This window comes from Pollicipes pollicipes, unplaced genomic scaffold (assembly GCF_011947565.3).
Source record: "Pollicipes pollicipes isolate AB1234 unplaced genomic scaffold, Ppol_2.1 Scaffold_4881;HRSCAF=5763_pilon_pilon_pilon, whole genome shotgun sequence".
NCBI lineage: Eukaryota > Metazoa > Arthropoda > Thecostraca > Pollicipedomorpha > Pollicipedidae > Pollicipes > Pollicipes pollicipes.
Window position 1 is genome coordinate 56,703,973 of NW_023596576.1, and position 14,252 is coordinate 56,718,224.

The 14,252-nt window shown below is 54.5% G+C and overlaps 1 protein-coding gene across 1 annotated transcript; it reads left to right on the plus strand.

The window, feature by feature from the left end:
* The first annotated feature begins 952 nt into the window (after nucleotides 1-952).
* LOC119100634 (E3 ubiquitin-protein ligase listerin) lies at nucleotides 953-13,107 on the plus strand. The gene is made up of 14 exons (XM_037223711.1): nucleotides 953-1,079; nucleotides 1,644-1,706; nucleotides 4,306-4,500; nucleotides 4,738-4,847; nucleotides 7,331-7,487; nucleotides 7,853-7,971; nucleotides 8,457-8,649; nucleotides 9,088-9,261; nucleotides 9,683-9,873; nucleotides 10,668-10,797; nucleotides 11,640-11,670; nucleotides 11,738-11,751; nucleotides 12,166-12,306; nucleotides 12,868-13,107. The coding sequence occupies exons 2-14, from the start codon at nucleotides 1,665-1,667 to the stop codon at nucleotides 13,105-13,107; spliced, it is 1,737 nt and encodes a 578-aa protein (XP_037079606.1). The 5' UTR covers nucleotides 953-1,079; nucleotides 1,644-1,664.
* The last annotated feature ends 1,145 nt before the right edge of the window (nucleotides 13,108-14,252 follow it).

Here is a 14,252-nt window from a genome sequence, read left to right on the forward strand (position 1 = left end):
TAAAGCATACCAGTAGCTATTAGTGAGATTATGTCATCACACATGATGTTCATTTTAAGACCTTGAAATATGAAATTTTCCCTTTGATAGGCTCCGGAATCGAAACTGTTACAATACTCACGCATTGTTTCCCACTCATTTGAAGATTACTTTAATGATCGGAGGTCGCCAGATTCTGGCACAGTTTTAGAACACGTATGATGCGAGTCGGATAGTGCCGAGTTTTTTAATTGGGCCTGCAACTTCTAAGGACAGTGATGGCTGCCATGTGCTACGTGCAATCCGTTTCTTTTGTGTTTTTGTTTGTTACACCAATGTTTATTCCGACCACTGTACGTTCACGCGGTCATTTTTTTTAGGCAATAGGTACCCTCCATGCGTTTTTCGTCCGGAGAGCTTTCTTAAATTGCAAGCATGGCAGACGGGCAGATATGACAGCTCAGACTTAAGCACGCGATCACTGCCTGACGAGGACTTCTGAGGATACCCTTCATAAAAATGTCTGCGCACAGCCCCGGTAAACTTTACATTATCCCCCTAAGTGACGCCATCTTTTGTTGGGATGTCAACGTGGTGACCCCGGGACAAGCTGACCGCCGGTTAAGTCGCAAGGTGCTAATCGAATAAGAAGTTTCTAATGGTGTATCTTTGAGCGTCATCGAAATCTGTCTGGTAATGTCAATTGCCACCCATTTTTACCGACTCGAATGGAGGTTATCATGTTGATATAAAGTATCTTGATTTATAACATATGATGAAATGATACCTTGTAACCCAATTGGTAAAAGTATGGAGAGTATTCGCCCCACTTTCCGATTTTTGAGTCGGCCGTTTAGACAGCAGTGAACTTATGTAATGCATTGATTCCGCTGAAGGGCATTATTACGCATGTGAGCCATCAATGGCGCAGTTCCGCACGAATCTGGGGTCAGCTGTCGAAAGCTGAAACTACTTGCATCACGTGTGGGCAACGATAGGGGAGGTGGGGGGTAGTAGCCAGCTGTGTTGCGTTTTTATCGGTCTGGTGGATCATTGTTACTGGAATTCGTGAAGAATTGTGTTCTGACTTCAATCTCCAGGTAATTACAATGGTGATTTTTTGTTGGAGCGGAGCATAACAAGCGACATGTTTGGATGTATTGTAGTGCCATATGGATTTCTTTAGGGACAAGCTTCATTTCATTTAAGTGTTTATGCGTATGTAATCTTCAGTTTATATTATGACTGGAATTCAGTGCATCTAAGGAGTAGAAGATATAATGTAAATGCCCTCACTGGAATAAACTAGTATGCAAACCACAGCAAATGTACAATTAACCATCAATTATTTTCATTGATCTTGCCAGTTTTATGTCAGAATACTCAATGCTGCCATGAAAGTCAAATTAAATCATTCTGCCCCAAAGTTTTGATAAGCTCTCTAAGTTGGAATTTGTGTCCTTCCTCTGCCTTATCAAGATCCTTTCAAAATCTGCCATGGTTGGTGGACTGGGGAGCAGGCAACTTGGTGTCCACATAGTTGTGGGCAGATGTCATATATTCCTGATTGCAAGTGCTGTGTCCATTATTACTGTTCCAAATTCTGCAGAATGCCATTAAGTTATGAAATTATTATTTACAGCTTGAATATGTACTTGTTTCAGGTTTTTAGAACATTCCTAGATATGGGTGGAAAGAAGCAGCCTCGTACCAAAAATAACACACAGGTAAGATCTTCATGGTCTGCATGCTCAGTCTTTGTAGCTGGGCGTGCACTAACTCAGCTAGACATGAATAGATGCATTAATTTTGATTGCAAGTTGTGAATTTTGGCATGGTAAAATGTGTTGTATCATGTTTTGAGTCAGTCACAATATGCATTCAGTGTTTGAAATTTAACGCATGTGTTTTGAACTTATGCCAATTTAGGCATGTTGGAATATGTTGAATGTTGTTGTTGAATGATGTTTTTAATTGGTCACAATATATGCTGAATGTATGTAATTCCAAGCATGGCTGATCTGATTGCTTCTTGGATTGCAAAGGATGTTCGTCCATACATCCACGTTCATTTGAATTCTTGCATGTATGTGTTGCATTTCTCCTCATGCCTGTTTTGATGAAGAGAGCTTAAGTCATATTTGTTGGTTTGGCAAAGGATTCTATGCTATTACCCACAACCAATTAGAAGAAATCATATGGTGGCTGATGCATGTCATGATGAAAGTCTCCTGTCTGTCTTGCTGTTACAACAACTGAAAATGGCAAAATGGATATTCTGTCAGGTCCACTTGCTTTTTGGTTATTGGTAGAAGTGTGATTTTAGTACATATTAGCTGTGGTTCTTTTTTAATATGTTTTGTATACTCTGTTTATTATTAAAAAAGAATTGGACACATAGTGTGGTACACCCTTTTACCTGCACATACCCAGGGGGAAGTTCACTTCTCCTGATGGCTTTTTGAACACAGGTAAGGTATTTTGAATACAGGTACAAATCCTTGCAACAACACTAAACTTGCAGTACCTTTTCATCCATCAACGTGGCATCAAATTTTGTGCAAATTTTAAGCTTTGATCTACCAAGATCAGTGGCCTAGATCAGGTGGAAGAGGTCAGCCTTTAAAAAACTTTGACCATATGTAACTTTTTGTGGGTCATTTTCCATTGTTCAAACTTGTTACTGCAATAAAACATGACAGCACCTACAGCTCATAGCTTTCAGATTTTTTCTGAAATGTGAGGTCAGCAACCTGAAGTCAGGTCATGTGAATATTTGCTATTTTCATCAATAATGGAAATTTGTGTACATTCTTGTGTGGTTTCATTGTTGGTACATGGTAAAAGAGTGTTAACATATATGCACAACCATAACATGACCACAGACAACATGACCTTGGTCCAGGTGATGACCTACCTCTATAGGTACCTTCTGCAAAACACATGCTAAGCTCAAAATAGGCAGACTGTTAAGGTAATTTTGGATGCAGAATTTGAATGCTCTACTGAAAACATATTTTGATGTTCTTATGCATCATGAGGTCATAATGGGTCATGTGAGGGTATGCAAGGTCATGTGAGGTACTCCAAAGTGAATGACCTATGTTGTTAGTAGTGGAGAGGCTAGATGAACAAGTGTGGTGTGTGTGTAATCTTGTCTAAAGTGTGTTTGTGAACCTGATGGCATATAATTTCCTATACCTACATACCTGTTCTCAGTGTGTTTCAGATACAATTCCAAGCCTTGAATGGGCTATGTATAACATGGACAATAGCTGTGTGTTCTTGGGGACCTGTAGATTATGATACACTATTTTTGACCACAGAAGGGCATTGTGCCAGTCACATGGACCCAGTTACCACTTGATTTTTTTTATTTCAATATATGTCAGTGATATAATGTTAAGGAAAGCAGGTGGTATGTTACCCAATGTTGATAAGGTTGACCCAAATCAACCGCAGATGACCTCGTGGTCGGCCCAGAATGGTATCTTATGTCTGAATTATTTTTGCCTCGCAGCTACATCTAACAAAATAAACTTAGTCAGAAGCACATCGTGAAAAAGTATCGTTCTTGTAGGCTACTGGTGAACCTATTTTGAATGGTGACCTAATCTGACCTGACCAAAGTGGGGGAACTGAAATGGTTGAACTGCGCTGGACACAGTGTTACCCTTATTTCCGTGCTCTCAGTACCCGTCTTGACATGTTAACATAGGTTTTAGCTATATGTAGGAACGACTGTTTTTTTACCTTTCGTGACCTTTGGTGGCCTCCCAACTGACCTAAGATAAAAATTTGACGTGCATTCTTGGTGATTAGACGAGACTTTGACAACGGTATCCTTGTTTTTCTCATACGGCGTCTAGAAGTTGGAGGTCCTGGAGAAAAGCCGACTCCCCGGCCGAGCGCGGTTGTCTCAGACCCCCGGCCGGGTGTGGGTTAATAGGACACCAGAAACTGAATTGGCCGTAGTAGCTCTTAAAAAACATGGTGCAATCAGAATTAGAATCTTGACTTCCTATATGGGAGGTGTAGACACGAACCACTTAAACACTATACCCCCTCCAAGTCATATATTGCTAATGAGCAGAGGGCCGGGGATTATAAAAGTTAAATCACTGTAAGACATGTCACATCGCTTTTGTGTTGTCTTTTATTTGCATGATGAAACATCCAGTCTGTGTCTGAAGATTAGATATGTGACTTCAGCGTGTTCCACCTGCTTTGCTCAACATAGAATGCTAGTTCAATGTTCAATTTCTGACAGTTATACGCATGTGCTAAAAGCCTACAACCCTCACACAATCTGCTGTTCATTCACAGCCTTCAAGCAGCGACAGGCACGCCCAGCGCCTGGGAACTGACCAGCTGATTGGGTTCAGTGCACTCAGTGACCTGGGCTATGTGCCCGCACCAGTGGGTGGGGCACAGGATGAGGGCAGTAGTGGAGCTGTCTCCGGCCAGATGCGTGCAGTGCTGAAGAAGATGGCGAAAAAAGATGCGACCACGAAGTCAAAGGTACTGCGCTTACGTCCTGTATCGCAGTGAGATGCCAATCAATAATTTGTGTGCTGCTTTGGAAGATAATTTTCAACTATTGTTTGCTGAAAATGTTGTGTTTTTTAAACGTCTTCCCATATTTATGTTGTAAGTCGGGCATTCAATTTGTTTACAAAGCTGGTTGGAGGAAGACCGTGTGTTCCAACCTTAATAACGCCATGTCCATGACACCCCACAAACATGTGTCTTCCGCAGGCCACACAAGAGTTTACTGAGCTCTGTGACAGTCACAGCCTTGACGACGTCAAGCTGGCTCTGCCATTCTGGCCCAGGCTGTACCGCAAGCTGGCGACAGACGTTGACAAGTAAGCCCACGCAGCAGACTGGCAGCAGGATTACGGTGTGTCATTAGCTGCTTAACTTGCCCAGTGACAGCAGTAACTGCACACGGTGTGGGAACGTTCGGTCATAAGTGAACGTATTTGAACTGCGATCGCACCACCGTTCATGACCGCACGTGCCCGCAGGCTCACTCCGCCCCGTGGGGTGTACGTTGTGGTGGCGCCAGGCGTATGTTGGGGGCCGGTCTGTGGCCTGAGCGGAGCGGTGAGCTCGTGGAAGACGGTCAGCAGCCGTGGCCGGGCGAGACATAGTGCCGAACGGTGGCTAGTTGCCTATGTCCACGGAAGCACAGCTCAGTATGGCCGCTATGCCGCGTAATGGACCTGTCTCCAAATATACGCTCCGTAGCGCAGAGCATGGGCTGTGCACCATGCGCGTAGGGAACGTCGACCTCGCGTGGCGAAGGCCAACAGGTGAAATGTTTGAGTCGCTGGAAGAGAACAGGAAAGGAATGTGATCCCTTAAGCATGAGAATGCCGCAAGTACAGACGTGATGTCCGAGCTCAAGAGCATCCAATGGCATTGAAATGTCTTTCGAAGGACTACTGGAAGGCCCCATGAATATGGCATAAAAGTGAGCGGATCCTTTGTCTATATGAAAACAACATCGGGTAGCTAGGAATCGATATTTTGAATCGAGACAAGCAAACTGAACGTTTTCAAAAGAGCGTCGGAGCAAGCCAGCGCCGTACTGCGGCTCCGGAGTACCAGGCTGACGGGCTGGAGCGATTCAGTCGCGCGACATGTTAACCTTTTGGGAGCGATCACGTAGGCAACCGCAGACAGGGAAAGACGCTGACGCTCTTGCGGGCACCTTTATTCTCTAGAACTTTCCCGACGGACAAGAATGTTATAAGGGCTGCCTACTTAGTCATTCGTCAGCCTCGGAATGAGAACACAGTCATATGTTTCAACACCAAAACACTCAGGAACGCCCGTTATGAAGATTGGTCGGATTGTTTCTGAGAAGGTCGGACGTAAAGAGTGGACTGTATGTTAATCAGTCTCTCACAGCCCCCAAGAGAGCAATTTCAGACAAATTGTCTCAGCTGAAGACTCATAAGCGTATGAGTCCGCCGCTCGCGAGAGACGCATCCCGCGTGTCAGCTGCACTCAGAGGGAGCCGCTCGTCGCTCGAGCGTCCTCCCGGCGACGGTTTGACGGCTCCCCGCTGTAGCGCTGCGGCGCCGGCTGGGCTGCCGGCTAATGGGCCGTCCGTGCCGTGGTTATGAACGACCGCTGCATGACATGGTTTCCAGTGGTACAACGCGTGTCTTTACGTTTTTCGGCCAGTTCGGCCGGTTATTGGTACTGAATTTTCGATTGATGCTTGAGTCAGCACTACGCCTCAACTCCAGCTGATGCCGTTAATAAGTGGTGGTGCTTCAAAAGTGCGGATAAAAAAGATGAGTTGACGCCGTGGGAGCAAGACTGCGTACTGGTATCCGTCATTGCATTAATTCAACATTAAGCATCACTATACCTGATGTAGTTCTGATTGTGCCATGCTGCTTAGCCTCCGATAAAAGGAATGAGCCCATGTGTGTGGCCAGACCGTGATAATAACATAAAAGATTGACATGACAGCGGCTCGTTCCAGATCATCAAGCTATGAGTGGTTGCATGCCCACGTGAACAAGCACAATGTTAGCAGACGCTTAACACGCGCTCGGGGGTCAATTCCCCCCCCCCCCCAAAGGTTTTCCGGAGTGGTCTCCGAACGGCGCGGCATAGCCGCGCCAACTTTGGCATGGCTGCAGACAATTGAATAGTGGATCATGTGGTGTAAAAAATTTAGATATACCTTGTAAGGTCGCTAACCTACGGCAGGTCAAAGTCAGGCCATAGATTCAGTGGAGACAATTTAATTTGATGCAACAGCGGAATGTTAGAGAAAGCCATAGCTCTCTGCTATAGTTTCTTAAGCAACACGACAATGGCATGAACAAATGTCTTAAACGCATGGTCACGTATGAAGGTCAGACGAAGGTCAAAGCCAGCATGTTTTATTGCTCTAGAGCTTGCTGTATGGAGCAGTTTCTGTTGCTATTTTGATTTTTTACATTGTTTGACCGAATTGGACCCCAAGGTCATGACCTAGGAACCTGATCTTCTTGCAGAAGTGAATTGACACACAGGACATTACATCCTGCCAATTTGGTGTATCTAGCTTTCTTAGTCTCTGAGATCTGGATGGTCAACTTGATCCCCACCCGAGCAAAGAATATTCAACCGACCACCCGGGCGCGTGTTAATGAAATGCATAAGCAGCTGATCACCTTAACTTTCTGTTTTCATTGCGCACCGATAAAAATCTTTGAGTCGTCTTATCATGCTGTGTACCAACCTGTGTATCGCACCGCTGCTGTACCTGCTCGTGTGTGCCGGTGTGCTGCATGGGGGCGCCCTCGCCCGGCCGCGCGCCGCTGACCGCCGACGTTTCCAGCCGCGTCCGCGAGATGTCGCACGTGGCGCTGCAGCGGCTGCTGCTGCGCGTGCGCAAGGCGGCCACGCCACACATGGCCGAGCTGGTGCCGGTCTGGCTGTGCTCACAGAACGACCCGTACCCGCCGGCGGCCACGGCCGCGCGCCGCGCCTTCCAGGTGCGTGCTGGCGCCGCGACCGGGCCTGGTCCGTGGCGGGTGGGTGTGGGTACTGGGGGTCACCTCCGCGCCTAAGTCACCACTGGGCCTTCCAGGTGCGTGCTGGTGCCGCGACCGGGTCAGGTCCGCGGCAGATGAGGGTGGGCGCTGGGGGTCACCTCCGCGCCTGAGCCATTGCGTCACGCCAGCGCCTCTGCTAACTGCTGGCATGTGAACTAAGAGCGCTCTCACTGGCCCCGGCCCTCGGCATCAGCTCTGTAGCAGTTCCTGCGTAGTGGTGAAGACAATAGCCGGGTTATTACCTCGCTCACGGAGACCCTGAGGTCTGCGGCTTGCGATTTGCTATGCGGACTTTTGTGTTTCAGAATGTGTTTTCTGTACCTGAGAAACAATCTGGTGCTGTGAAGTTCTGCTACTCAAGCGTCCTAGCATACGTTAAGGAGGGTCTGTATGACCAGACGCCCCAGACATACTCAGATCCCAGGTCAGTGATGTGGAATGTTTGAATAAAAGCGCAGCGACGCAGAGTATGCAGTTTGCGAATTTGAACGCGTCTCGCACTGTCCGGGTGTTTTACGTGGTCGTGAACAGAAACGCGAATGTGTGATAGCTTGTCTGTCCACGGGCTGCTGGACCTAATGCAGTCCAGGGCCAGGATGTGCACGCTGGGGTCCTTGCGATGGCATTGTCTGCGACTTGTTTGGGAGACAGCATGTCGGGGGAGATGAGCCAGGGACCGCCCTCTGCCGACATCATCCCCACCAGTATCCTCCAGTTTCACACGTGGAGGAGAGGCAAATGACGCCCCCTCCGGGTGGTCTGCCCCCATAGTGTGATGTCGGTGGATGAGCCGGAGGCGCGGTTTGTCCGCCCACTGACCGACTGGTCTACTCCCCACAGTGTGATGTCGGTAGATGAGCTGGAGGCACGGTTTGTCCGCCCACTGACCGACTGGTCTACTCCCCACAGTGTGATGTCGGTAGATGAGCTGGAGGCACGGTTTGTCCGCCTGCTGACCGGCTGTCTCTCGGGACTACGCGAGCTGCTGGAGCTCCTCCCCGAGGACCCCGAGGACGCCAGGGGAGCCTCGTCTGACCAGCCTCTTGCCGACATTGTCACACACAACAAGTTCGTCAAGCTAGCCAAGCACAGCCACCCGCAGGTGAGGAGGCCAACATGGCTCGCTCGTCGTCTCTGCCTGCCGCACGGTGGCAATATTTGGCCGCTTAGATGACAAGGATGTCGATGTTTTTCATACTGTTGTGCCCCCGGCCCGGGCTCAGCGCTTGGACTGCTTCTTTGCCTCGCTCAGGGTTGGCTTGTCAGCATTGGGCCGGCTGGCAGTCAACCTGGGATCTAGGTGCTTCTGGCCTGGCAAATGTTGCGAGCGGGTCATAATGTCAGGGTTCGGGGTCAAAGGGCAACAGGCAAAGAGCAGCCGCCGCCCCGCCAGCGGAGCCTCGCACGGCCGGCGGCGGCCGGGGAGCCAGCAGTCCGATAGCATGAATTTATGTTGACACCCGGGACATCCAGCTAGATGGATGTCGGGCCTCCGGTCGGCCGGGTCCGTGGCGGCGTCTCACCCGTGCCGCCCGTGCAGGTGCGCCGCTGGTGGTTCTGCCTGGTGTCGCGCTTCTGCGCCCGTCGGCCCGGTCTGGTGGCGGCCGCCGGAGCCCGGCTGGCGCCCGCCGCGCTGCACGCGCTGAACGAGCGCGACCCGGCCGTGCTGACGGACACGTGGGACGCGGCCATCTGCCTCGTCACTACCGTGCCGGTACGCCTCCCCCCCCCTCCCTCCCACTTTCGCCCTAACCGGGGGGCGCCCCCCCCCCCTCGCGAGTCGCAGCCAGTGGGAGTGTCGCATCAATCGTTCTGGATTGAGAGATCCAGTTGTCTCGTTGGGCATTGGTGTTCTTTTCTTTTGTCGGATTTGGGGAGATAGTGACGCGAAAAGACGGGAAGCAGGGCGTAGCCACAAGTTTGGTTTCAGATGAGTTTTGTTGCGCACGGGTTGTCCTCGTATGATTCAACTGCGTCGTTGCGTCACTTGCGCCTGGTCCACCACCTGCCTGTGTATTATGGGTGCACGCTGCAATCGTACGAGCAGAAACCACTGTTGCCCCGCGTTTGCCGGTCCCACCACCGCTCGCGTGCCCCCGTGCGTGCGCCTGAGTCCGCACGGGGTGCTCCCGCAGGACTGCTGGAGCCTGGTGAACGTGCGGAAGGCGGTGCTGCCGCAGCTGTGGACGGTGCTGCGGGAGGGCGGCCGGGGCTGCGCCGTCACCCTTCACCCACTCATGATCGTGCTGCTCTCGAGGCTGCCGCAGGACGCGGCCGGTGATCCGGACGAGCTCCACCGGCTCTTCCTCTCCAGCATGTACCAGGGGTGAGGTGACCCACAGCCCCACCCGTCCCCAAGCCTCGATGGATGACGTGAGATAAGCACGCGGCTCGGCTGGCGGGAAAACACGACCGCTGCTCGGCTGCTACCCTCTGGACGGAACGGCGTTGGCAAAATGGCGTGCGCGCGATGCCTTTGGGGGTCGATGTACCACAAATAGCATGCGGGCGTGCGGCAAAGCCAGAGTCGAAGCTCGCTAAGCACAAGTGGTCTTTATTACGCAGCGTTGGCCAAGCCAGCCTGACCCTCGCATTGCTTATGAATCCGCAGTTCAAATGATCCATACTTCTGCACGCGTTATTCATCGTTGTTTGTTTCACGCGTCTTGGATTCGGCTTACTTTTGCTCTCTGTGCCCACGATCGAACACGGTGCGGCGGCCGACCGACTCTCCCAGCAAGGGCACGGCCTGAGCCGCTGCAGGGTGTGACGGGGAAGTCTTGGCACTCTATTAAAAATACGATGGGCGAAGGACGCAGCTCGCGGGCCTGCCAGGCTCCTCTGCGGGCCGCTGCTGGAGTAGTGTCACGTCCTACGTAGACCGGTCGGGTCGGTAACGGACCACACGGCTCAGACGAACCAAAGCCTGAGCGCGCCCGCTGGGCCCGGGCGGGATGCGCTCCGGCGGAGGACGTCCATATGCTGGACGCTGGCGGTATGTGCGCCGGGTGGACCGTGGCGCGACTGAACTGGTCCTCGCCGCGGATGTGTCGTGGTCTGGCGGAGTTAGCCGCTACCCCTGATGAGCTGCCGCGTGACCGGTGTGACCCTCCTCGCCAGACTGAGTGCCGACCGCGTGACCCAGAGCGCCCGCGAGGTGTCCGTTATTGTGCGCTCGCTGCTGGAGTGCGCCCTGTACCTGCTTCGCCAGGGCTGTTCGGAGCCCGTCGTCGCCGTCATTGTCGATCAGGTGAGCTGTGCTGGTCTGCCACCATGTGGCAGTGACATTGCTGCATCACGGTTCGTCATTGTTATTCGTGCAGTGGAGGCATCTGATACAAGTTTTACAGAAGGGTTTAGGCAAGGTATTAGTACCACGAGTGGGATAATTGTTCGGACCACCGTCCCCATCTGGTGCGTCAGTATGTACGTTGCACACACAACGTCTCGGTCCGTTGATCCATCGGCTATCGTGTACGCTGTGCCGAAACGTCGCATGCATAATAACACCAGGCGGAGACGTAATCTCGGGCAATTATTCCTTTCGTTACATCGGTTCTGCGCAAATGTGTCAGCTGCTTTGTTATGGAATTTGTGCTGGGATGCGTCCATCCATCTCAGCGATTCGCTGATATATTGTTCTTGTAGGCTACGGACTTACACTGCGTGGCATTGATCTTTGGAAAACTTGAGATACAGTCCATGTGGGCTACGGTTTTGTCCTGCGTGATTTTGTTTCCAGGTGATATAGATTACCTGCCAAAATTATACCGCTAGCATTATGTTTAATAATCGTTATGCGACATAACAACAACAATAGAGCATTATGCCACTTCATCCAGTGGCATCCTTTCGCTCCGCAACTCACTGAACGCAACGGCCACTCGTGTATTGCCTGCCAATCGCGTTTACCACCATGAACTTTCCTGCTTACAATTTCCACGATTCTCAGTCGCTCTGCTTTACCGCCGCACGTCGTCTGTGGTGTTACCCGGCGCGACTCTTTAACTAAGCTGTGACTTCCTACCGTCCCACGCGGCTGTGACCCGGCCTCGTCGTGCCCTGTCCGCTGACGCGAGTCCCGTCCCACAGCTGTGCGCCGTCACCAGTGACGTCATCGCCGGCGAGCTGCGCGCCGTGTCTGGCCACGTGCTGCCGCCGCTGTCCGCCGGCCTCAACCAGCTGTACAGTCTGGCGGCGGACGGTGCGGGCGCCGCCGCCGCCGCCGCCGACGCTCAGCGTCCGGTACTGGGCCGCGCTGGAGCGGGCGCTGCTGCGCGAGCACCTGGCGGCGCCGGACCGTTGCGCCGCCGCCGTCGACCTGCTGCTGGCGGCGGCGAGCGGCGCCGCCGAGCCAGCCGCCGACGGGCGCGCGCGGGTGACGTTCTCCGACGCGCCGCCGGCGGAGCGGCCGCCGCCGGCGCCGGCTCGGCCATCGCCGCTGGCGCGCGCCGCCGGCTCGCCGCTGCAGGAGTGCGCGGCGCGCGCCGGCCAGCGGCTGATGGACGCGGTGCGCGCGGCCGCGGCCAGCGCCACCGAGCGTCGCCAGCTGGCGCGTCTGCTGGTGGGCGTGCCGGGCGTGGCCGAGCGGGTGGCGCGGCCGCCGGGCGGCGGCGAGCCCGGCCCGGCTCTCTACCGCGACCTGGTGCGGCCGGAGCTGGAGGCGGGCCGCAGCGAGCTACCCGTGCAGCTGCTCGCCACCGTGTACCGGCTCTGCAGCCGCCAGGAGCGCAGCCAGCTGGCACTGGACGTGACGCGGGTACGGCGGCCCCGGGGGAAGCGCGCGCGCTGGTCGGCCTTGGTTGCCAGCGGGCGCGGTTGTGTGCGGCGTGGTGGCGGCCAGGTCGTTGACCATCAAGTATCATGCGCGTGTTTCGCAGCGTGCATGATGCAGTTGGCACCACGTCCGCTGCGACTTGCATGATGCCACTTGGTCGACCAGGTCGGCCGGGTCGTGCACAATACGGCAGCGTGCATAATGAGTGCCGAGTTTAGGAGGCAGGTCGTTGTAAAGCCACTTGACAGGTGGCAGAAAATCCGAGAACTAGTCGCGTCAGTATGTGCCGAATCCTCCCAGTGAATCATGCGATCTGTCGTTCCGCAAAACAGACATCAGCCATCGCTTATAAGCCCATTCAGATGGACCTAGCAAATGTTTTCCCGCGTTGATAAGTTGTGTAGTATATAGCGTGACGTGTGTGCCCGATCACCATCACCACTCGGGGTGCGTCTGTAGCACGGACAGAGTACAGACTGTGTACCTGGACCGCCAGTCCCGCGCGGCAGCGAGCTGACGCGCCGACCTGCCCGCCGCCGGCAGGAGGGTCACATGTCCATGGTGCTGGAGCTGCTGCGTCTGATGGAGCGGTCAGGCCCGGCCGCCGACCCTGAGCTGGCCAGCTGGGCCGTGTCCGACCAGCTGCACGCGGCAGTCCTGGCCGCCGTCACCGCCACTAGCGACTCTGGCGGCGATCAGTGGCAACACACGCTTCAGGCCATTCCGCTGCTGTTGAAGGATCACGGCAAGAGTGGCCCTACAGGTGCGTTAGGACGCAGCTAGTGTCGTTTCCTTCATAGAGTCAGAACATGGGAGTTTTCTCCTCCAAGAATCCTCTAAGCTCTTGCATTCTCACAGGACTTCATTTTCGTTTTCTGCCAATCTGCACGTTCGTTGACAAGTCCGATATGCGTCGTGGTGGCGTCTTTGTGTCACACTTGGTGATTTGTTGTTACCGTTGCCTATTGTTTCTCTTAGTGTCATGTGATATTTGTATGTAGACTTCGCTCGCCTGAGCGTTCCCTGGGAGCGGGGCTAGAGAGTGTCGTCCCCTCCCTCGGCAGCCTCGGACCCGGCCGCCAGTCTGCTCACTGCCGTCACGGAGCGGCTGCAGACGGAGGGCGCCGCCGGCAGCTGGCGGTTCGAGCAGCTGGCCGCCCTGCTGGCGCCCGGCTGCCGCTGCTCGGCGTCCCTGCTGCGCGCGCACGCCGCTGGCCTGGCCGCCGCCGGCTCGGTGGCGGCGCTGGGCGCGCTGCAGGCGCGGCTGGCCGTGCTGGAGCCGGCTGCCGACGCTGTGCTGGCCGCCCAGCTGCGCTCCGCGCTGGCCGGCGCGGGCGCTGAGCCGCAACAGCGCCGGCTGCGCGCGGTCACGCTGGGCTGGGCGCGGCTGCTGGGCGACGCCCGCTTCTGCCCGCTGCTGGCCGACCTGCTGCCGGATGGCTGGGCGGCGGACGCGCGGCGCCCGGCGGCGCAGCTGCACCTGCTGCTCCAGCGGCGTGTCAGCCTGCGGCCGCCGCCGGCCGCGACCCTGGCACCGGCTGGCGAGCGGCCGGCCGGCCTGCCCGCCCACCTGCGCTGCCTGCTGCTGGAGCTGGCCGCCCTCTGGCCGGACGCCGAGCCGGCGGCGGCGGCGGCGGCGGCGCAATACCTGCCCGACCTGCTGGCCGCCCACGTGACCGAGGCTGGCGCCGCCCGCCTGGCCGGCGGCCCCACCGACGACGCCGACGGCCTGGAGACGGCCGAGAGTCAGCTGGCGCAGCTGGTGACGTCGCTGTCGGCCGAGCAGCGGGAGGCGCTGCTGCAGGCGGTCACTGACCGGTCAGTCCCGCCCCCGGCAACCGCGGCCGTACGAGGCGGCGGCCTCGCGTGGTGGCGGCAGAAACTGTGGCCCATGATGACAGTGATCCCAGCGATGCGCGCGCATTACT